Consider the following 23,666-nt stretch of genomic DNA (forward strand, 5'->3'; position numbering starts at 1 on the left):
TCACTTTTGTTTTTTCCTTCCACCTTTCAAAAGCCGTAACTTATTATTGTCATATGAGGGCTTGTTTTTATTTTCACGGTACCATTTATTGTGCCATACAATGTAGTGGGAGAATGGAAAAAAAATATTTGTGGGGTGGAATAGGAAAAAAAACAGTGATTCCTCAATCTTTTGGGTGGTTTTGTTTTTACAGCATTTACCGTGTGGTAAAATGTAAAAAAAAAAATATTTTACATTGTGCTTGAGGGAAAATGGGGAGTTTTGAACTTTTAATTGTAATTTTGTTTTATTCATTAATAAAACTTTATTTCACTGTTTAATTTACATTTTTTACTTGTTCCCCTAGAAGACTTGAACCAGCGATCGTTGGATCGCTTGCACGATATACTGCAATACTAATGTATTGCAGTATATCGTGATTCTGACAGTCTCATATGAAGCTCTGCCAGAGTACAAAGATGGGGGAGATGGGGCCTTCATCAGGCCCCTAGGCTACAATGCCAACTAATGGCACCCCCTGATCTCGCTGTGGGGGGGCCGTTGGAACGTTACATGGGTATACAGCCATTGACCGCGGCAATTAACGGGTGAAACGAGCAGGATCGCGCTCGAGCGGGATCCCGTTTGTTACCTGGAAGTGTTGGCTGTAAAGCACTCGTCCTATTGAGTGGGCTCAGCACGTGAGCCCGCTCCATACTCCCTCACCTGACGTGCGCCATATATATATTCGGCGGATGTCGAGAAGGGGTTAAGCCATGCCTCTAATACCACCCAACCCCGCATATACACACCCGATTCAGCCCACACATTATCATTCTCACATAGTGCCTCCCACAAATTATAATGCCAATTAGCTGCCCCCACACAGTATAATGCCCTCTAGCTTCCAATATTCAGTATAATGCCCCCATAGCTGCCACCATAAAGAATAATGCCCCATATATGCACCCATACAGTATAAAGCCAACACAGATGCCCCCATGCAGTATAATACCCCATACAGTATAATGCCCCATAGCTGACCCATATGGCATAATGCCTCTATACAGTATATTTCCCCCATAGCTGCCCTTATACAGTATAATACCCAAAAGCTGCACTCATACAGTATAATGCCACCTTAAAGGGGTTTTCCCACGAGGGAAGTTTATAACATATCCACAGAATATGTCATAAATGTCTGATAGATGTGGGTCCCACCTCTGGGACCCGCACCTATCTCTGGAATGGTAAACCTCTGTAAGTGCCCCATACAGTATAATGCCCCATTGGCTGCCCCTAGAGCCAGTGCCCACATATAAGGTGCCAGTGTCCACCTAGATAGTGCCACACACACTGCCATGTAGATAGTGCCACATTTGACCCTAGTGCCAGTGCTCACATATAAGGTGCCAGTGTCCACCTAGAAAGTGCCACACACAGTGCCAATGCAAATAGTGCCACCTATGTAACCAGAGGAACAAAACAGATCTATTGTCATGTTACACAGCCCAGGAGATAAGAGCCCTCGGTAAGAGCTGCTAGTGATACAGTGCTGTGCTGCAGTGTTAAGAAGAACTAATACAGACATAGGTAAGATATTTGCTTTCTATGAGGGCAGGAGGAGATTATTTGAGGAGGCTCCGGGCAGCAGCAGCCTGACACAGACATCACTCACTGTGTCAGAAGACTGCTACTCCTGCTTCACCTATCCTATTCCTCTAGGCTCAAACCTCCTGCTGCCATGCTTGTAATGAAGTCTCCCATTTTTGTCTCTTCCCCACACACTGTCAAGCCGCTGTAGGGGAGTAGGAGTGGGCATTATTTAAACATCTTTCTCTCTAGCGGGCCATTGTGGTTTTAGTTTGGTGTAAACAAAGGGCCGCGGCTTTGTTTTTTGTGGCGCCGCCCACGATCGCTGTAATTGATCAGTCAGTAGTGACTGACCAATCACAGCAGTGCAGCATAATTACCCAGCAAAAAGAGCCAGTAGCCGATTTGCTAGCCGATCGACTCTTTGAAACAGGAGGCCAAACAATGTCCTCCTGCCTGCCAAGTACGGAGGCCTGTTAGACCCCACCCAGAGGAGGGGCCTAATAGACTTCCGTCCGTAAACGGAAGATGGCAGCAGGCTCGGAAGCTGAGCCTGCGCCATCAGCCGCGAGTGTCAGCTGTATTTTAAAACTAAAACCCTGCTGTAACAGCAGGGAATGATGCTAGCTCCGATCCCTGCCCTTAACCCCTTAGGTGCCGCCATGGCAACTGTGGCTTTCTGGTTTGCCACATAAGAAAGCCCTTTAGGCTCCACCCTGAGGCAGAGCCTAATAGGCTTGCCGTCAGTGAATTATTGACAGCTCTATTGCACTGCACTACGTGGGTAGTGCAATGTATTAGAGTAAATATCAGAGGTGCAGGCCTTCAAGTCCCCAAGTGGTACAGAAAAAATATAAAAAAAGTTATAAAAATGTTGTAAAAAAGTGTAAAAATAAAAGTTATAAGTTAAAAAAATAAAAAGTGCCTTTATTCCTATACTAAGTACACATATTTGGCATCACCGCGTAATTAACGACCCAACCTATAAAACTATAATGTTATTTTTCCCACACGGTAAACACCGGAAAAAATAAAAGCAATACCAGAATTTTTTGGTCACTACCTTTACACAAACATAGAATAAAAAGTGATCAAAGAGTTGCACATACCCCAAAATAGCACAAATTTAAATACAACTCTGTCCTGCAAAAAACAAGCCCTTACACAGCCTTGTAGACGCAAAAATAAAAAAGTTATGACTCTCAGAATGTGACACACAAAGTAAATTTTTTTTTTTTTTTAAAGTAATTTTATTGCGCCATCTCTGCAAAACTTAAAACAAACTATAAACATATGGTATCGCCGTTATTGTATCAGCCCCCAGAATAAAGTAAAAATTTCATTTATAGCACACGCTGAATACTGTAAAAAAAATATTAAAAAACTTTGGCAGAATTGTATGTTTTTGGTCACCTTGCTTGCCAGAAAATGAAATAAAAAGTGATCAAAAAAATCGCAGCTCCATTGGCGAAAAAAATTCTGCCTCTCAGAATATGGCAACAAAAAATATGCAGAGTGTTCTAAAAGCAGATAAGATTGGGCACCATTTATCAGTGCGACATTGCCCACATATCTGCAGATTATTATTTATCAAATTATTATACCCTCTTATTGTGCCCTGATGTATTCCGCACAGTTTACATATGCCCCCACATTATAAACTGAAATACCAGTAAAACCCCAAACAGAACTACTACCAAGCTAAATCTGCGATGCAAAAACCATATAGCGCTGCCTTCCTTCTGAGCCCTACAGTGTACCCAAATAGCGGTTTACGTCCACATATATGGCATCACCATACCAGGGAGATCCCGCTTAACAGTTTATGAGGTATTTGCAATTTTCACTTTGCATCATCCGCTTAACATTAGTTTATTATAATGTAAAAACACCTGTTGGGTCAAAATGCTCACTACACCCCTTAAAATGCCCTAAGTGGTGTAGTTTCCAAGATAGGGGTCACTACATGGGCGTTTATTTTACTATTTGATCTCAGAGCCCTGCAATTGTGGGGCAATGCTGTGAAAATCACCAAAATAGGCCTCAAATGTGCATGTGCTTCACTTCTGAGTCCTGTCATATGTCCAGACAAATGATAAATGCCTTGAGTGGTGTAGTTTCCAAAATGGGGTCACTTCTTGTGGGCTTCCACTGTACTCTGGTACCTCAGGGGTTTTGCAAATACGACACAGGGCACAAAAAACAATCCCGCAAAATCTGAATGCCAAATTGCGCTCCTGCCTTTCTGAGCCCTGCCGTGTGTCCAAACAGCCGTTTATGACCACATGTGCGGTATTTCTGAACTCGGTAGAAATTGCTTTACAAGTTTTGAGGTGCTTTTTCTCCTTTATCCCTTGTCAAAATGAAGAAATTCTACAATTTAGTGGAAATAAATGTTGACTTTCATTTTCACAGCCTAGTTCAAATAAATTCTGCAAAAGATCTGTGGGGTCTAAATGCTCACTATACCCCTACATAGATTCCTTGGGGAGTGAAGTTTCCTAAATGGGGTCACTTTTGGGGGGTTTGCACTGTTTTAGCCCCTCAGGGTCTTTGCAAATGCAACAATGTGCAACATGCAAATGTCACCAGGAAACCAATACAGCAAAATTGGAGCTCCAAAAAGCCAAATGGTTTTCCTTCCTTTCTAAGCCCTGCCGTGTGTCCAAACAGCAGATTATAACCACATATGGGGTATTGCCGTGCCAGAATTGGTTTCCTTTCCAAATGTTGTTTTTTTCTCCTTTATTGTCAAAATGCATAACTGTGAGCTAAAAGTACATTTTATTAGAAAGTGAAATATCTAAAGGCTTAAGAAACTTTCTAAATGCTGTTTTGAATACTTTAAAATTGGGATGATTTATAGGAGGTTTCTAATATATTGGGCCCTCAAAGCCACTTCAGAACTGAACAGGTCCCTAAGAAAAGGCTTTGGAAATTCTCGAAAATGTGAGAAATTGCTGCTAAAGTTCTAAGCCTTCTAACGTCCTAGAATAATAAAAGGATGTTCAAAAAATGATGCCAACATAAAGTAGAGGTATGGAAAATGCTAACCAGTAATTATTTTGTGTGATATTACTATCTGTCATATAAACAGATACATTTAAATTTATAAAAATGGTAAGTTTTGCAAATTTTCTCTAAATTTAGGTGCTTTTCAAAAATAAACACAATGTATCGACCACTAACTTAGAGCACAATGTGTTAAGAGAAAACAATCTCAGAATCACTAATGAAAAGTATTCCAAAGTCATTACCACTTAAAGAGGCTCTGTCACCACAATATAAGTGACTTATCTTCTACATAATGTGATCGGCGCTGTAATGTACATTACAGCAGTTTTTTATTTAGAAAAACAATAAATTTTGACGGAGTTATGACCTATTTTTGATTTATTCTAATGACTTTCTTAATAGACAACTGGGCGTGTTTTCACTTTTTTACCAAGTGGGCGTTGCGGAGAGAAGTGTATGTTGCTGACCAATCAACGTCATACACTTCTCTCCATTCATTTATTCAGCACATCGTGATCTTGCTAGATCTTGATGTGCAGTCACATACTCACACATTAACGTTACTGAAGTGTCTTGAGAGTTAATAGACATCGCTTACAGCCAGGACGCGATGTCTATTCACAATCCCGTCACTTCGGTAACGTTTGTGTGGGACTTACAGCCCATCAAGCGTAATCTCGCGAGATCACGCTGTAAGCTCTTTCGGCGCCTCACCCCATCATAAAAAAATTGCCCCCTAAAAAAATATAATGCTCCCCACAGTATAATGCCCTATATAGTGCCCCCACACGGTATAATGCCACTTTAGTGCCCCCCATAGAGTATAATAATATTTATTAATATAATATATTATAACCCCTTCAAGGACACAGTATTTTGTCCTCTAATTGTGCCCACACAGTATTATGCCCCCTAAGTTCCGTACACAGTATATTGCCCCCTGTAGTGCCCCTACACAGTATAATGTCCGCTTAGTGGCCTCCACACAGTATAACGCCCCCTCTCCTGGCTGCCACACACAGCCCCCCTTGTAGATAGTGCCCCCTTGTAGATTGTGCCATACAGCCTCCCTGTAGACAGTGCCATAATCTTCCACCTCCTCCTTGTAGACAGTGCCATACAGCCCCACACCTCCCACTTGTAGACAGTGCCCCCAAACAAAATAAATTGTAATCACCTAGGTTCTGTTCCCACGGCGAACTGAGCTGCTCCACAACACCGACTACGGGATCCTTGCGTAGGCCGGTGTGACCCTGAAGCCTTGTAAAGAGTTTCCCAACCTTTTCAGAGACATACCTGGAAGAAAAAAATCAGCCCCCCCCCTCACAGTAAAATGATCATCAGACTGCCACTCACAGTAAAATGACCATTAGCCCGCCACTCACAGTAAAATAACCATCAGCCTGCCACTCGCCCTAAGACTACCATCAGCCCGTCACTCACAGATGCCCCTTGTAGATAGTGCCACACAGCCCCCTTGTAGGTAGTGCCACACACCCCCTGTAGGTAGTGCCACACAGCCCCCTTGTAGGTAGTGCCACACAGCCCCCTTGTAGGTAGTGCCACACAGCCCCATGTAGGTAGTACCACACAGCCCCCTTGTAGGTAGTACCACACAGCCTCCTTGTTAGTAGCGCCACAAAGCCACCTTGTAGGTAGTGACACAGCCCCCTTTTAGGTAGTGACACACAAACCCCTTGTGACACACAGACTCCTAGTAGTTAGTGCCACACACTTGTATTTTGAACTGAACTGTAGCAACCAGTGGCAGGCAACTGCAGCCAAGCAAAATAAGATCATAGAATGCATCAAAAGGGGCATAGACAGGGCCGGCCTTAGGGTAGATTGCGCTCTGTGCGAAATAATCTTTTGGCGCCCCACCCCATCATTAAGAAAATATGCCTCATAAAAAAACTATAATGCCCCTTTAGTGCCCCCATACAGTATAATAATAATATTTAATAATATCATGTATTACAACCCCTTCAAGGACACAGTATTTTGTCCTTTAATTGTGCCCACAGTATTATGACACCTGTAGTACGCCTACTTAGTGGCCCCCACACAGTATAGTGCCCCTGTAGATTTTGCCATACAGCCTCCCTATAGACAGTTCCATAATCCCCCACCTCCTCTTTGCAGATCATGCCATACAGCCCCCCACCTCCCCCTTGTAGACAGTGCCATACAATCCCCCACCTCCCCCTTGTAGACAGTGCCCCCAAACAAAAATAAAAATTGTACTCACCTAGGCCCCGTTCCCATGACGAAATGAGCTCTTTCACGATGGGATCTTGTAGCCTGGTACAGAGTTTCCCAACCTTTTCGGACTCGAGGCAGCACTGGAAATATAAAATTTCCTCATGGCACCCCTACCAAAAATTGTTTCGAGAAACATTGAAAACAGCGAAGAAAAAAAAAAAAAAAGCACTACACTTGTAGGGTATGTTTACACAGCGTTTTTTGTGAGGCAAAAAAAAATCTGTCCACCACTCACACTACAGATTCCCCCTGTAGGTAGCGCCACACAGCCCCCTGGTAGGTAGCGCCACACAGCCCCCTGGTAGGGAGCGCCACACAGCCCCCTGGTAGGGAGGGCCACACAGCCCCCTGGTAGGGAGGGCCACACAGCCCCCTGGTAGGGAGGGCCACACAGCCCCCTGGTAGGGAGCGCCACACAGCCCACTGGTAGGGAGCGCCACACAGTCCCCTGGTAGGGAGCGCCACACAGCCCGCTGGTTGGTAGTGCCACACAGCCCGCTGGTTGGTAGTGCCACACAGCCCACAGTCCCCTGATTGGTTGTGCCACACAACCCACAGGCTCCTGGTAGGTAGTGCCACACAGCCCACAGGCCCCTGGTAGGTAGTGTCACACAGTCCACAGGCCCCTGGTAGATAGCAAACCCACCCTTCCTGTAGATAGCACCACTGTAGCTCCCTGTAGGAGCAGAATCCCCGTGTGGCCGGGGATTCCGCTCCTGGAGCACTCCTTGATGTCTCTGTCCATATATGGACAGTGACATCAGGGGAAACTCATGCAGCTGCAGCGAAATCCCCGTCCACAGCATTGCCGACGCTGTGACCGGGGATTCCACTCCAGGAGAAGCGCCTGTCGTCTGTGTCCTTCAGGGAGCTACAGTGGCGCTAGTAGATAGCAGAGCAGGGAGATACCTCCCTGCTCTGCAATAGTGCCGTCGCTATCGCTGTAGCAGCCGCAGCAGCTGCTACAGCGGTAGCGACGGTACTAAGTGAAGAAGCACCCGGGCGGAAAGGCAACTGCTGAGTCGCAGGACCCGGGCGCTTCTGAAGCAAGCAGGGGAAGGGAGCAAGCGCAGCGCCCCCTTCCACCTGCTGGAGTGATGCGCCTGGTGCGAAGGCACAGCTCGCACACCCCTAAGGCCTGCCCTGGGCATAGATGCACATGACAAAAACATAGTTCTACCTCTTTACAAATTACAGACCTCACATGAAGTTTTGTGTACAATTTTGGGAACTATTGTACAAGAAAGACATAACAGAGCTAGAGTTTCATAGGAGACAATTCATTAAAAGATTTGTTAAAAAATGATGGTTATATGATGGGTTGTTGATCTAAGGATTTATTCTGCCATATTTGGAGTCTGCCTTAGGTGTAGTTCATACAGCTTTATTTGGTGCTGATTTTTATGCGGAAACTGCATCATAATCAGTGTGAAGAAAAACCACAAATCGCCCCCCTCCCCCACCCCCCATTGATTTCAATGGGAGGCAGAGGCATTCTTTTCCCGGGCGGCTTTTGACCGCTCACGGAAAGAAAAAGTAACATTTTTGAACGGTTTCAGCCTGTGACCTCCCAATGAAATCGATGGGAGGCAGAACAAAAGCTGTGGCGCTTGTTTGTAGTGTTGTTTGCCGTGGGTTTTGCATTAGATTCATACGGCTAAAACAATTGGACTTATATATTTAAAGACTTCGATAACAAAAGACATAAGGATGCATAAAAGAAATTACTTCCAAATAAGTTATGTCTACATACTGTGTAATTATAGGGTAAATGGCATGATTTGGGCCAAACCAACATAGACTTCCTCTGCCTCTCAGCCCAGTTCGTCCAACTGGATTCCTACCACAAACAGGAAAGATGAAAATGTTACATATGTTGAATAAATATACTTTAATTGTATGAATTACTAATCTGTCAGATTAAAGAAAATAATGTGGATCGCGTGATTCATCACTAGTAATACTGACCTATCTGTGCTTGTCAATACTACAATTGCATGATATAAAGCAGTGCTGTAATTTGGACTTGATCGACCACAATCCCTCATGAGCTTAATTGTTAGTAAGTAGGTAAGCAAATATTGAAGTTCGAACTTAGGGGGGATTCACACGAACGTGTATTCGATCCGTGCGGGCCGCGTGGTTTTCACGCGCCACGCAAAGACCAATACAAGTCTATGGGGCAGTACAGACAGTATGTGCTTTTTGCGCAGCGTTTGTCTGCTGCGCAAAAAACGCGGCAGGTTCAATATCTCCGCGTATTTCGCGCATCACGCACCCATTGAAGTCAATGGGTACGTGAAAACCACGCAGGTCGCACGGAAGCACTTCCGTGCGAACCGACTGAAACAGCGCACCAGCTGTCAAAAGGATGAATGTAAACAGAAAAGCACCACGTGCTTTTCTGTTTCCAAACATCCAAATGGAGTGTCTTTGAGATGAGCGAACCCGGACAATCGAACCGAACTTCACCGGGTTCGGCCGAATCGTTTTGGCCGAACCCGGCAAAAAAATTTCCGGTACGCGACGTCGAGATAGTCACTGTCCAGGGTGCTGAAAGAGTTAAACTGTTTCAGCACCATGGACAGTGACTACCGATCCCAATAAACATGAACCTGTAAAAAAAAACGAAGTTCTCACTTACCGATAACTCCCGGCTTCTTCCTCCAGTCTGACCTCCCGGGATGACAATTCAGTCCAAGTGACAGCTCCAGCCAATCACAGGCCAAGCACAGGCTGCAGCGGTCACATGGACTGCCGCGTCATCCAGGGAGGTGGGGCCCGATGTCAAGAGAGGCGCGTCACCAAGGCAACGGCCGGGAAGTTCTCGGTAAGTACGAACTTTTTCTTTTTTTTTAACAGGTTGCTGTATATTGTGTTCGGCATTCACTGTCGAGGGTGCTGAAAGAGTTACTGCCGATCAGTTAGCGCTTTCAGCACCTTGGACAGTGACGGGCGTCGACTAGCCTCATCTCTATGATGGCGGCTGCGCGAAAATCACGCAGCCGCGCATCATACACGGATGACACACGCAGCTGTCAAATGGTTTTTGCGCACGCAAAACGCTGCGTTGTTTGCGCGCGCAAAAACGCAACGTCCGTCTGTATCTGCCCTTAGAGTGAGGGTTTCTAAATATGTAAACAGACATAGTGCATATAGGAGAATGACACTTACATAAAACAGACTATTCCTTATCAAGAACTTCTGTTCCATCAGTTTAAAATGCAAACTGCATCAATGTGATATCCATCATGCCTTCTGCTACAGAAAATTAAATACTAGTAATTCTTCTCACAATGTCATTAGTTCATAGGTAAAAGCTGCACTTATTACTTATTTAAATCTGGATCTGACACCTGTCTTGTGCCAGTTATAGGGATTATCTCATCCCTAAATGTCTTGATCTTTTGACCTCTAACTTGTGACCTAGAATGTTCCTGACCATTCTCCTACCTGGCCCTCTGGTTACTGATACTGTTTGTTAACCTGACTTGAAGTTGCAGATGGCACAAAAGTCACAATTTGCCAGAAAAAAAGGGACTTTGGTGCCGTTCCTGCCGCTAACCCACTTTTCTAAAAAGTGGGTTGAGCATCGTGGAAGGGTCGGGCATCCGTGGCCCAACAAATTTACTATAATTTATGGCAGAAACTGCCATAAATTATAGCGCAAGCCTACGCCAGCTCATAGTTGGCATACATTTGACTGTCGCAGGGATGGCCAGAGATTCGACCAATTTATTAAGGGGTGTGTGGAATCTGTATATTAAGAGGCTGGCGTATGATAATAAACATCTTTCATTGTCTTTTTGGCTAAAAATTTTATTGCTTGTAAAATCCTATATAAATAAATGAATGTTCTTTTATGTGACACACATCTCAAAAAAGTTATTAAATAACCTCAGGTTTAACATTGAGCGTATGTTCACACGGCTTATTTTCGGAAGCAGAACGCCTCCAAACATCTGCCCATTGTTTTTAATGGGAAAAAGGGCGTTCTGTTCCGACGGGCCATTTTTTTACGCGGTCGCTTTGAAAAACGGGCACGTTAAAAAACAGCTGCGAAAAAGAAGTGCATGTCACTTTGAGCCGTTTTTGGAGCAGTTTTTTATTGACTATAGAAATACAACTCCAAAAACTGCCGTAAAAAACGCGAGTTTGCTTAAAAAATGGCAGAAAATTGGGAGCTGTTTTCCCTTGAAAACAGCTCCATATTTTCAGACTTTTTTTAGTAAGGGTGTGAACATACCCTAAAGAGGACCTATTACCTCCCGTGACAGGTCTATTTTTGTGAATACTTGTATTTCCTATGAAACAACAATTGTTGTGCCGTTGCTCTGATGTTCTTCCTAAAAATTATAAATTGACAACTGGGTGTTACAATTCCGCTTGCCAAAGTGGTGTGGTGGTTCACTACACAGTCTCACTCTGTTAAAACTGACATGTCAGGAGAGGTGACGGGTGCTCTTTAAAGCTGTTTTTTAGTGTGTGTTTTTTTATTTATTTTTTTAATAAAAAGCCTTTCCATAGAATATATTTTTTATTTATATTCCTAATGATTGGATCTTAAATGTGTTCATTCCATAATAATGTCCAAATTGTTCACAGATAATGCTCTAGACAACACAATTTCTGAATTTAGCCTTTGCCAACCGCATATGCGATTCCTAGGGTATAGCACTCCAACAAGTTGAACTATTATGGGTAAGAGAAAGGGGAAAAAATGAAATTTTAAAGTAAAATGAATATTCTGCTCCACAAGATAAAGAAAGTCCTTTAGCTGATGAATAAGTATGAGCAAAATGAATTTTCTTACCAAACATAATAAGCATAGATTATGGAATGAGAATAATTTTATGGAATTTACCAGAAAGGGTCGAGTGGGCTATAACATTGGCAAAGACAGTGAAAACAGGCTAAAACCATTTTAAAAAAAACTTGTATAACTGGTGACAAAAGCTATTGTAACATCAATGAACCAGCAGTTCTGCACTTACAGCGGCAGTCCATCTTGCACCACATATGTTGCGCAGTAGCTTTGACGATTTATGGTCCCATCATAAGTGTTATAATTTATTTTTTGAAGTGTCTCTAAGGAGCTAAAAAAAAATATATATATGTTCAAATTATTTACACATTAATTCTAGCTTTAGGGGGGATTCACACGAGCGTGTATTCGGTCCGTGCGGGCCGCGTGGTTTTCACGCGCCACGCACAGACCAATACAAGTCTATGGGGCAGTACAGACAGTCCGTGCTTTTTGCGCAGCGTTTGTCAGCTGCGCAAAAAGCGCGACAGGTTCAAAATCTCCGCGTATTTTGCGCATCACGCATCCATTGAAGTCAATGGGTACGTGAAAACCACGCAGGTTGCACGGAAGCACTTTCGTGCGAACCGACTGAAACAGCGCACCAGCTGTCAAAAGGATGAATGTAACCAGAAAAGCACCACGTGCTTTTCTGTTTCCAAACATCCAAATTGAGTGTCTTTGAGATGAGCGAACCCGGACAATCGAACCGAACTTCACCGGGTTCGGCCGAACTCGTTTTGTCCGAACCCGGCAAAAAAATTTCCGGTACGCGATGTCCGGAGATAGTCACTGTCCAGGGTGCTGAAAGAGTTAAACTGTTTCAGCACCATGGGCAGTGACTACCGATCCCAATAAACATGAACCTGTAAAAAAAAACAACGTTCTGACTTACCGATAACTCCCGGCTTCTTCCTCCAGTCTGACCTCCCGGGATGACAATTCAGTCCAAGTGACAGCTCCAGCCAATCACAGGCCAAGCACTGGCTGCAGCGGTCACATGGACTGCCGCGTCATCCAGGGAGGTGGGGCCCGATGTCAAGAGAGGCGCGTCACCAAGGACGCGTCACCAAGGACGCGTCACCAAGGCAACGGCCGGGAAGTTCTCGGTAAGTACGAACTTTTTCTTTTTTTTTAACAGGTTGCTGTATATTGTGTTCGGCATTCACTGTCGAGGGTGCTGAAAGAGTTACTGCCGATCAGTTAGCTCTTTCAGCACCTTGGACAGTGACGGGCGTCGACTAGCCTCATCTCTATGATGGCGGCTGCGCGAAAATCACGCAGCCGCGCATCATACACGGATGACACACGCAGCTGTCAAATGGTTTTTGCGCACGCAAAATGCTGCGTTGTTTGCGCGCGCAAAAACTCAACGTCCGTCTGTATCTGCCCTTAAAAAGATAATATAACATTAAAGACTCTGTTCACATGTGCGGTGTGTTTTCCTATATCCTGTTCCATCATAAAAACAGGAAAGATATTTTCCGACATTGTACCCGTTGATTTCAGAGGCATCATTTTAGCCTCAGTTGTGCTCAGTTCGGCTACGTTACGCCAGGTTTCTGTCTTTTTATGGCAAACAATAGTGTAGTCTGCTGCGCTATGTTTTTTATCCGAAATTACGGAAACTTGACAGAAAGGAACTTTCCATTTTTATTTTTAACATTGAAGTTAATAGATGGCGGATACAAGCAGAATGCCTTCTATTTGTATCCCTTATTTATTAAATTTAACAGGCCCTTTTTTTCCTTTTGCACCTGAGAATCACTTCCTACATCTAGTAAGGGGAAAATATATAAAGAAAAAGACGTTAAAGAGCCTGGCAATTCACATCTGCATTGGAGGCTCCGTTAGGGACCTCTGTCGCAGATTTGGCTGAAAATAGTGGAAACTAGTGCAGATTTCTGCGCTATTGTTTCTGATAAAACCATGGACACCCTGTCAGAACCCATTAAAGTCAATAGGCTCCGTTGTCGTACAATGGAACTGGTGCTTCTGATATTTTCATTGTTCTGCTCCTCTAACGGAGCAGAACAATAGAAATACCATTGCAGATGTGAATAGGCCCATACAGATGCCAAACTGAAACAAACAGTAGGTAAAGTTTAATTTTTTTCTATCTAACTAAAGGATCCTTCAAAAAAGCGGAACGTTTGCCTTCCGTTAGTTTCAGTTTGGCACCCGTTTTTGCATCCATTTCCAGTAAATTTGACTAATTTGTTAAAAGCGGAAAAGCCAACACAGATGTGAACAGAGCCTAAAAAAGTGTTCAAGTCTTACTCAGTATAAGGGTCTTGAAACTGTTTGTCCTTTTTAATAGCCGTATAAAAGGAAGGATTATATATACTGAATTTCACCTGTATAAAAAAAACAAAAAAACTGTTACATATTAAGTCTTCAGGTAATTTTGTAAAATTATAAAACTTTTCTCTACATTTGTAAACATATTATAAATCTTTACACCTTTATTAAAATTAATATTCTGTCACAACGTGAACCTTTTAACACCATTTATTTTAAAATCCAACATTCGATGCCTATTAATTACATTAGGGATTACATTTTTTTTGTTCTGGAGCTTACTGCATATACATTTATTATCAATGGTATTTGTATAAATCCAAATACAGTGAATTTTCCCCCAGTGGTGGCTGCAGGCAGACAGATTTTTTTTTCATTAAACTCTATAGCAGGGGTGGGGAACCTTTTTCTCTGCCAGCGCCATTCGAATATTTCTAACATCATTCGTGGGCCATACAAAATTATCAACTCAAAAATTAGTCTGCTACCGTATATTTGGTCAAATATTTAATTAACTCTCCCCTAATGTGTTTCTCTTGGAAAGATCGACACTCTGCATCAACTTTTTTTTCTTTGTAGTTGCCATTTGTTGGATGTCACACCACTTAAATTATAATAACTATCCAGTGTGTGTGTCGCCGATTATTTTGCTTTGTGGCGGCAGTTTGAGTAGGCCGCGGCTCACAGCAAATGCATTTAGGAACTAACTCTACATGAGGCCTGAGCTAAATTTCTACATTTTAGGAGCAGGAGGAGGGCGGACGGAGCCAAGTAGAGTCATCCACTACTAGCGAATGAGGCGGCGGCAGTGTGAGTGGACTGGTCCTGTCATCTGACTGGAGTCACCTGACCTCACGTCAGTGACGTGAAGTCAGATGACTCAGGTCAGGTGACTTGACTGGTCCATACCCCGGCCAGCACGCACCGACCTCACTCAGACTGCCGCTGCCTTATTCACTAGTAGTGAATGACACTACTTGGCTCCAAATGTGCGTGACGTCACTCACATTTAGGAGCAGGAGGAGGGCGGACGGAGCCAAGTAGTGAATGACGCAGCAGTCGGAGTGAGGCCGGTGCGTGCCATGCTGGCCCGGGAGTAGGCCAGTCCAGTCATCTGACCTCACGTCAGTGACGTAAGGTCAGGTGACTTGACTGGTCCATTCCCGGGCCGGCACGCACCGACCTTACTCAGACCACTGCCACCTTATTCACTGGTAGTGAATGACACTACTTGGCTCCGTCTGCCCTCCTCCTGCTCCTAAATGTGAGTAACGTCACTCACATTTAGGAGTAGGAGGAGGGCGGAAGGAGCCAAGTAGTGAATGACGTGGCAGTCTGAGTAAGGTCGGTGAGTGCTGGCAGGGCCAGTCAAAATAATTTTGCGGCCCTTTTAGTGGCCCACGGGCCGAACGTTCCCCACCTCTATTCTATAGTCGGACAGGGTATTTGGAGCTTAGAAAAACAGAGCTCAAACCTTCATAAACATAAATTATGAATTTAGTCAGCACAGAATTTTGGACTTATTGGACATATTCACCTCTGGGACCTGCACCTTTATCGAGAACCCGACCTCATTTCACCTCAGGAGTTTGAGCGCTTGCTCAGCTGTTTCCATAAGGCCCATTGAACAGAATGGTGAGAGCCGTGCGGCCCTCTCCCCACTAGTCTCCGCCTTAAATATGCTGCCAGCAGCCACCGCACCAGGTGAAACAGGTAGTCGGCTGGCCCCTGTCCTCGATATAAGTGCGTGTCCCAGAGGTGGGTCCAGAATCTATCAAACATTTACGGTATATCCTGTGGCTATATCATAGTTGTCTAAGTTGGGAATACCCCTTTAATATATAGAAAACCTAAACAATCATATAAGGAGAGTTAAAGGAACAGGTTAATAAGATAAGATTTAGGGAAAAGAAAAGTTATAATATTAAGACAAATTTTTTCAACATAGTGTGTCCCTTCATAGTCTGACACTGTCAGCACTGGTTAGACAGATTCACTGACAAAGGAAATGGTAACACCTAGTTGTCAATTTATTCATACATTTCCTGGAGGAATAATAGAGCAGCGGCACAATGCAGAGGTCTAAGAAAGGATGCGCCAGAATTGTTATTTTATGGGGAATGCAAGTGTTTACTAAAAGAGACATGTCAGGAGAGCTGACAGGTCCTCTGTAAATGCATATATCAGACTGAAAAATTAAGTTTTTTTCTTCTTTTTTTTTACCTGCTATCCCATTGTTTTCAATGAAATTTGCAGAGGTAAAAAAAATTGATGGCAACTGATCACAACTAATTAAAATTATGATAATGTCCATTTTGTTCACAACCCATGAACTCAATAAAAAAAACAGATGACAACTGATACATCTGATTAAAAAGACAACAACCGAGCGTAGCAATCTCTCAATTGTGATGGAGAAATCAAACTTTAAGGCTTTGTTCACATTTGCGCTAGAAACAGAAGAACAAAAAAACTGAAGTGCCGTAACCATTGTATCATGGACATTAATGGCACCTGACAGAACCTATTGACTTGGCCTTCGTCAGGTTTCCCTGAGAGTGTCTGTCGTTTTACCAGAAGAAATAATGCAGCATGCTGCACTATTCTTTCTGGAATTTTTCAGCGGAACCGCAAGCTTCTGGAACAAGCAGCTATCCTCATAAAACGTATATGTAAAAATAAACATAAATAAAACATTTACCTCCCAGGGTACTTTTTCGTCAGGTACAGGAAAACGCACAACATTAGAGTCAGGGTAGTGGATATTCCTGGCATTAACATGGCATGTAGAAATAGAAGTTTCATCCTTATCCTTTAAGTCTGTGTCACCATTTAGCTTACTGGACACTATTAACATGAAATACAAGTATAATGTAATTAATGTTCAGGTGTATTATATGTAATATGTTTCAGGACATGCATGATTGTACACTAAATAAATAATATATACATAATATAAAATATACTATATACAGTGACGTGAAAAATAATTTGCCCTCTCTCTGATTTCCTCTTAAGTTTTAATTGGTGGGGTTCCGAGCACTGAGACCCCCACCAATCGCTAAAATGAAGTGGCAGAAGTGCTCGTGTGAGCGCTCACCCTGTTCGTTTCTGTTCGGCTTTTTCCGGAAATCAATGTATGAGAGTACGGGCTCAATAGAAAGTCTATGAGCCCGTACTCCGATACATCGGTTTGCCGTAAAAAGCCAAACAGAAAAGAAGCGGCTGAGCGCTCACACAAACGATTCTGCCACTTCGTTGAACAATTGGTGGGGGTCCCAGTGCTCGGACCCCCACCAATCAAAACTTCTGACATTTTTCTATGACATGTCAGAAGTTTGTCGAACGTTTAGTTACCTTTTAACAATATGAATTTATTGTACAGGTAATTGCAAGTACTGGATACCTAATATGTATTTGTTTATTACTGTTAAATAATTTTTATTCAATAACGATGATTTATAAAGTATAAAAAAAATCATGTTAATTGTATTTTTTATTTTGTGCCACAATTTTATTTAAATGTTAAATTAAAATTTTTTAAAGCTTTTTCTTTTTCATCTTTTTTTTTTTAGTCCCTTCATTACAACTGTATGTAATGTAATTTGTCTATTTGACATTTCATTGCCGCCTGTAAATATAAAATACACAGGCATCTGTTAGAAAATAACTGAGGTGCGACCAAAGAGGATCCTTCATGTGCATGTTCGTGATGATGTTAGAAGGGGTTAAGTCTTATGTGCGTTGAGAATATACACGTCCACTTACAAATGTAGAAATTATCAGGAGTATTATTCATGAATAATTTGCTTTTAAGCATTACTGGGTGTTAAAAGGTTATTACAGTAGGTACGTAACTGAAATAATAAAATGTCTCTTACTGTGTAAAGCAATAAAATAATGAAAAATTAGGACCAAAATACCGGCGCTGCTGGACATAAAAGGATTTAATAGAAGGCCACGCGTTTTGACGCAGGACATGCATCTTCATTAGGCCTTAAACATCCGGTAATAACATGACAACTTACACTACCGTTCAAAAGTTTGGGGTCACCCAGACAATTTTGTGTTTTCCATGAAAACTCACACTTATATTTATCAAATGAGTTACAAAATGACTAGAAAATATAGTCAAGACATTGACAAGGTTAGAAATAATGATTTTTATTTGAAATAATAATTTTCTCCTTCAAACTTTGCTTTCGTCAAAGAATGCTCCATTTGCAGCAATTACAGCATTGCAGACCTTTGGCATTCTAGCTGTTAATTTGCTGAGCTAATCGGGAGAAATTTCACCCCATGTTTCTAGAAGCCCCTCCCACAAGTTGGATTGGCTTGATTGGCACTTCTTGCGTACCATACGGTCAAGCTGCTCCCACAACAGCTCTATGGGATTGAGATCTGGTGACTGCGCTGGCCACTCCATTACAGATAGAATACCAGCTACCTGCTTCTTCCCTAAATAGTTCTTGCATAATTTGGAGGTGTGCTTTGGGTCATTGTCCTGTTGTAGGATGAAATTGGCTCCAATCAAGCTCTGTCCACAGGGTAAGGCATGACGTTGCAAAATGGAGTGATAGCCTTCCTTATTCAAAATCCCTTTTACCTTGTACAAATCTCCCACTTTACCAGCACCAAAGCAACCCCAGACCATCACATTACCTCCACCATGCCTGACAGATGGCGTCAGGCACTCTTTCAGCATCTTTTCAGTTGTTCTGCGTCTCACAAATGTTCTTCTGTGTGATCCAAACACCTCAAACTTTGATTCGTCTGTCCATAACACTTTTTTCCAATCTTCCTCTGTCCAATGTCTGTGTGCTTTTGCCCATATTAATCTTTTCCTTTTATTAGCCAGTCTCAGATATGGCTTTTTCTTTGCCACTCTGCCCTGAAGACCAGCATCCCGAAGTCGCCTCTTCACTGTAGACGTTGACACTGGCGTTTTGCGTGTACTATTTAATGAAGCTGCCAGTTGAGGACCTGTGAGGCGTCTATTTCTCAAACTAGGGACTCTAATGTACTAGGGCCTCCCACTTCTCTTTCTACTCCGGGTAGAGCCTGTTTGTGCTGTCCTCTGAAGGGAGTAGTACACACCGTTCATGCAACATTACAAAATAATAAAAGCAGTATCATTAATTTTTAATAGGTTTTAAAAATGCTTAAACGGTCAGTCAGAAAAGCTTTGGAATAAAAAGGAAATGTTGCAGAGAAATGCTGAAACAAATAACGCACGCTAAAAAAACTAAACGTTAAAAATAAGGCACGTATTTGTTTCAGCATTTCTCTGCAACATTTCCTTTTTATTCCAAAGCTTTTTTGAATGACCATTTAAGCATTTTTAAAACCTATTAACAATTAATGTTACTGCTTTTATTATTTTGTAATGTTGCAGGAATTTTTGCTTTTTAAAGCTATGTGATTTTTGCTTCCCGACCTTTCCCGCCCCTATGCCCTCCCCTCTTTTTCATTGATTGTTTTTTTCTGTCGTTGCATATATAAGTTGTCATGTTATTACCGCATGTTTATGGCCTGATGAAGACGCATGCCCTGCGCCGAAACGCGTAGCCTTCTATTAAATCCCTGTATGTCCAGCAGCGCCGGTATATTGGTCCTAATTTTTCATTATTTTATTGCTTTACCTGGCGGCAAACTTCAGTTTACCGGTTTGGACCATGGCAGCAGCTGTTCTTTTGATTCCACATTGAAACCTGCACACATTTCAGGGGTGTCTGCACAAGCACATACACTGCAGTGCAAACCGCTACGTAGGCTGGAATTCGTTTTGCATCCTCACCAGCGCTGTGCCTGTCTGTGCACAACCACTTAAGGTGAGCATACTGTAATCCTTGCCCCACTTTATATCTACCCGTGGGTAATCTGCACCATGTGTCACCGTGTTTTGCTTTTTTCTCTCCTTTTAGTTTCTAGCTGTGTAAGGTAGAAAGGATTAATTACCAATAACCGGAGCAGACTCTTTGGAACCAAATCCATTATCCAGAAGTGTGTTTACAATCCAGTTCAAAACTTTTGCAGAACTTAGAGCCTGTTTGAAGATAAACATTTGTAAGCACCAACTAATTTTATTACATAAAATGAACACAACATATCTTGAATCATGTTCATACATACAGTACCATTAAGGCAACCCATGCAGCTGCCATAGGTCCCATTGCACACTGGCTAGTCTGGCAGTCGTCCATATACGATTCTTTACTACATTTTCAGCGACAGTGATAAAGGCCGTGGATTGTCCGAAACGTCATTAGTAAGACGCTTCAACTCATGTATTCATATAAAAACGCTGATTACATATGAAATAATATATTATATACGGCTTTGTGAAAAAATAAATCTATTCAACTTGCAATATATTTTCTTGTTTTCTTGTGAGTGCTGGGGTAATCGTGACTATATACATTGGGACTTCAGCCCAACCCATTTGCACCACACCGTCAACATAGGTGTGTATCCCATATACATTTTTTTTATAGGTCACATTGAATCATAGTCTTAAATCATACTGATTAGACAATACTATCTTTATGTCATAGGCAGGGGCGGATTATAATGAGGGCAATCTGGGCAAGTGCCCAGGGCCCGAGGCTGGAAGGGAGCCCAGTTCGCCCCGGTTCTCCCTTACCGACTGTTAAAATTACAGACGGTTCAGAGAACCGGAGTGAAGCGGGACCGCTCACCCAACCAGTCATGTAGCTATAGGGGCCGCACTACACAATAAAAAGTTACTATAGTAACAGGAACTGCGGGCCCGTTACTATAGTAACTACAGTACTCACCTTCCTGTTTCCGGTGCGCAGCGCATGACGTCACCACCATCCTGTAGTTCAGAGTCAGGACATCCGCCGCGGCTGAAGAGCAGGGTAAGTTTCATTTCCCTGTCTGCTTGAAGCTGATTGGCGGGGTACGACTCCCAGAACCCCCGCCAATCACCTGTTTTGAAGGGGCCGCAGCTCTCGTACGAGAGCTGGTGCTTCCCCTTCGTTCCGGTCACTTGCTCACATTGTGAATACTTGTCGGTGATTCACAGTGTGAGCGAGTAATGAAGAGGAAGCAGCTGTCGTACCAGCGCTGCGGCCCATTCAAAACAGGTGAGTGGCGGGTCCCGGGAGACGGACCCCAAGCCATCAGCTATTGATGGCCTATCCTGAGGATAGGCCATCAATGTTTAAGGACTGGACAATCCCTTTAAGCCTACGATGTTGCAGGCTTAGAGGGCCCATGAGCCAGGATCACAGATTGTGTGATGCTGTCTGCTGGGCCTTGTATCTAAGCCGATCACATGGTAGGCTTAGATAAAAAGCCCATGTGTGATCCTGTCTGCTGGGCCCTGAATCTAAGCATCTTACATAAGCACATGGTAGGCTTAGATACAAGGCCCATGTGTGATCCTGTCTGCTGGGCCCTGTATCTAAGCATCTTACATAAGCACATGGTAGGCTTAGATACATGGCCCATGTGTGATCCTGTCTGCTGGGCTCTGTAACTAAGCATCTTACATAAGCACATGGTAGGCTTAGATACAGGGCCCATGTGTGATCCTGTCTGCTGGGCCCTGTATCTAAGCATCTTACATAAGCACATGGTAGGCTTAGGTACATGACCCATATGTGATCCTGTCTGATGGGCCCTGTATCTAAGCCGATCACAGGGTAGGCTTAGATACAAGGCCCATGTGTGATCCTGTCTGCTGGGCCCTGAATCTAAGCATCTTACATAAGCACATGGTAGGCTTAGATACAAGGCCCATGTGTGATCCTGTCTGCTGGGCCCTGTATCTAAGCATCTTACATAAGCACATGGTAGGCTTAGATACATGGCCCATGTGTGATCCTGTCTGCTGGGCTCTGTATCTAAGCATCTTACATAAGCACATGGTAGGCTTAGATACAGGGCCCATGTGTGATTCTGTCTGCTGGGCCCTGTATCTAAGCATCTTACATAAGCACATGGTAGGCTTAGGTACATGGCCCATATGTGATCCTGTCTGATGGGCCCTGTATCTAAGCATCTTACATAAGCACATGGTATGCTTAGATACATGGCCCATGTGTGATCCTGTCTGCTGGGCCCTGTATCTAAGCTGATCACATGGTAGGCTTAGATACAAGGCCCATGTGTGATCCTGTCTGCTGGGCCCTGAATCTAAGCATCTTACATAAGCACATGGTAGGCTTAGATACATGGCCCATGTGTGATCCTGTCTGCTGGGCCCTGTATCTAAGCATCTTACATAAGCACATGGTAGGCTTAGGTACATGGCCCATGTGTGATCCTGTCTGCTGGGCCGTGTATCTAAGCATCTTACATAAGCACATAGTAGGCTTAGATACATGGCCCATGTGTGATCCTGTCTGCTGGGCCCTGTATCTAAGCATCTTACATAAGCTCATGGTAGGCTTAGATACATGGTCCATGTGTGATCCTGTCTGATGGGCCCTGTATATAAGCATCTTACATAAGCACATGGTAGGTTTAGATACATGGCCCATGTGTGATCCTGTCTGATGGGCACTATATATAAGCCTACCACATGTACTGTATTACTGTCTGCTGGACCCTGTATCTAAGCCTACCTTAACAGACAGTATCACACATGGGCCCTGTATCTAAGCCTACCACATGTGTTACTAATCATTTTTGTTGTGTTTGTGTTTTTTTACAGGTTCGGTCTTTGGACTACGTCGGATTCGAGGACTATTTCAATGACAGCGTTTTTAATATCAATAAAATGGTTAATGAGGGTTGTCTGGGTGGTTTTTATTTCAATAAAATATTTTTTCTTTGTTTGTTTTTTAAACGTTATTACTACCGACTTAGTAATGGCCGCCGGCTGATTGACAGCATCCATTACTAAGGCGAGGCTTAGTGTTAGCCGGTACAGAGGCTAACACTAACCCCCATTATTACCCCGGTACCCACCGCCACCAGGGGTGTCAGGAAAAGCCGGGTATGATCCAGTACCTGACCATCTGTAGTGATGGTCGGGCAATGGGGTGGCCGCAAGCTGGTATTATTAGGCTGGGAAAGGCCAAAAACTGTGGCCCTTTCCCCCTGGTAATGGTAACCTGCTGCTGCTTTCTTGTATCTGGCTGGTTATGAAAAATGGGGGGGACCCCGCCAGATACAATAGCAACAGCCTAGCATTACCAGGGGGGGAAGGGTCACTATTTTTGGCCTTTCCCAGGCTGATATTACCAGCCTGTGGCTGACCCAGTACCCGACCATCACTACAGATGGTCGGGTACTGGTTCGTACCCAGCTCTTCCCAGTACCACTGGTGGCGGTGGGTACCGGGGTAGTGGGGGTTGGTGTTAGCCTCTCTGCCTGCTAACATTAAGCCCCGCTTAGTAATGGATGTTGTCAATCAGCCGGCAGCTATTAACAAGGCGGTAATAATAAAGTTTAAAAAAATACAAGGACATAGAAAAAATATTTTATTGAAATAAAAAAACAAACACAACCCTCATTAACCATTTTATTGAGAATAAAAAAAACGCTGTCATTGAATCCGACGTAGTCCAACAACCGAACCTGTAAAATAACACAAACACACAAAAAAAATTAGTAACATAAAAAAGCAAAACAATTCTTATACTTACCTATTCTGGGTCCAGCGCTGGAGCCGCAATGTCCAGCGAACTGTGCCCTATATCTAATCCTATCATGTGTGATACTGTCTGCTGAGCCACTG

At 43.3% G+C, this 23,666-nt stretch overlaps 1 protein-coding gene across 2 annotated transcripts in view; it reads right to left on the reverse strand.

Annotated features, from left to right (window-relative positions):
* The window catches only part of TRPM2 (transient receptor potential cation channel subfamily M member 2), a 205,024-nt gene that overhangs the window by 19,772 nt on the left and 161,586 nt on the right, over positions 1-23,666 (reverse strand). For both annotated transcript variants that reach the window (XM_075829907.1, XM_075829905.1), the window contains 5 exons: positions 19,913-20,000; positions 16,656-16,801; positions 13,934-14,010; positions 11,844-11,945; positions 8,603-8,689 (listed from right to left, as the gene is read on the reverse strand). In XM_075829907.1, the coding sequence (XP_075686022.1) occupies positions 8,603-8,689; positions 11,844-11,945; positions 13,934-14,010; positions 16,656-16,801; positions 19,913-20,000 (500 nt within the window). The remainder of the gene's footprint in view (positions 1-8,602; positions 8,690-11,843; positions 11,946-13,933; positions 14,011-16,655; positions 16,802-19,912; positions 20,001-23,666) is intronic.

This window comes from Rhinoderma darwinii, chromosome 6 (assembly GCF_050947455.1).
Source record: "Rhinoderma darwinii isolate aRhiDar2 chromosome 6, aRhiDar2.hap1, whole genome shotgun sequence".
In the NCBI taxonomy this organism is placed as follows: Eukaryota; Metazoa; Chordata; class Amphibia; order Anura; family Rhinodermatidae; genus Rhinoderma; species Rhinoderma darwinii.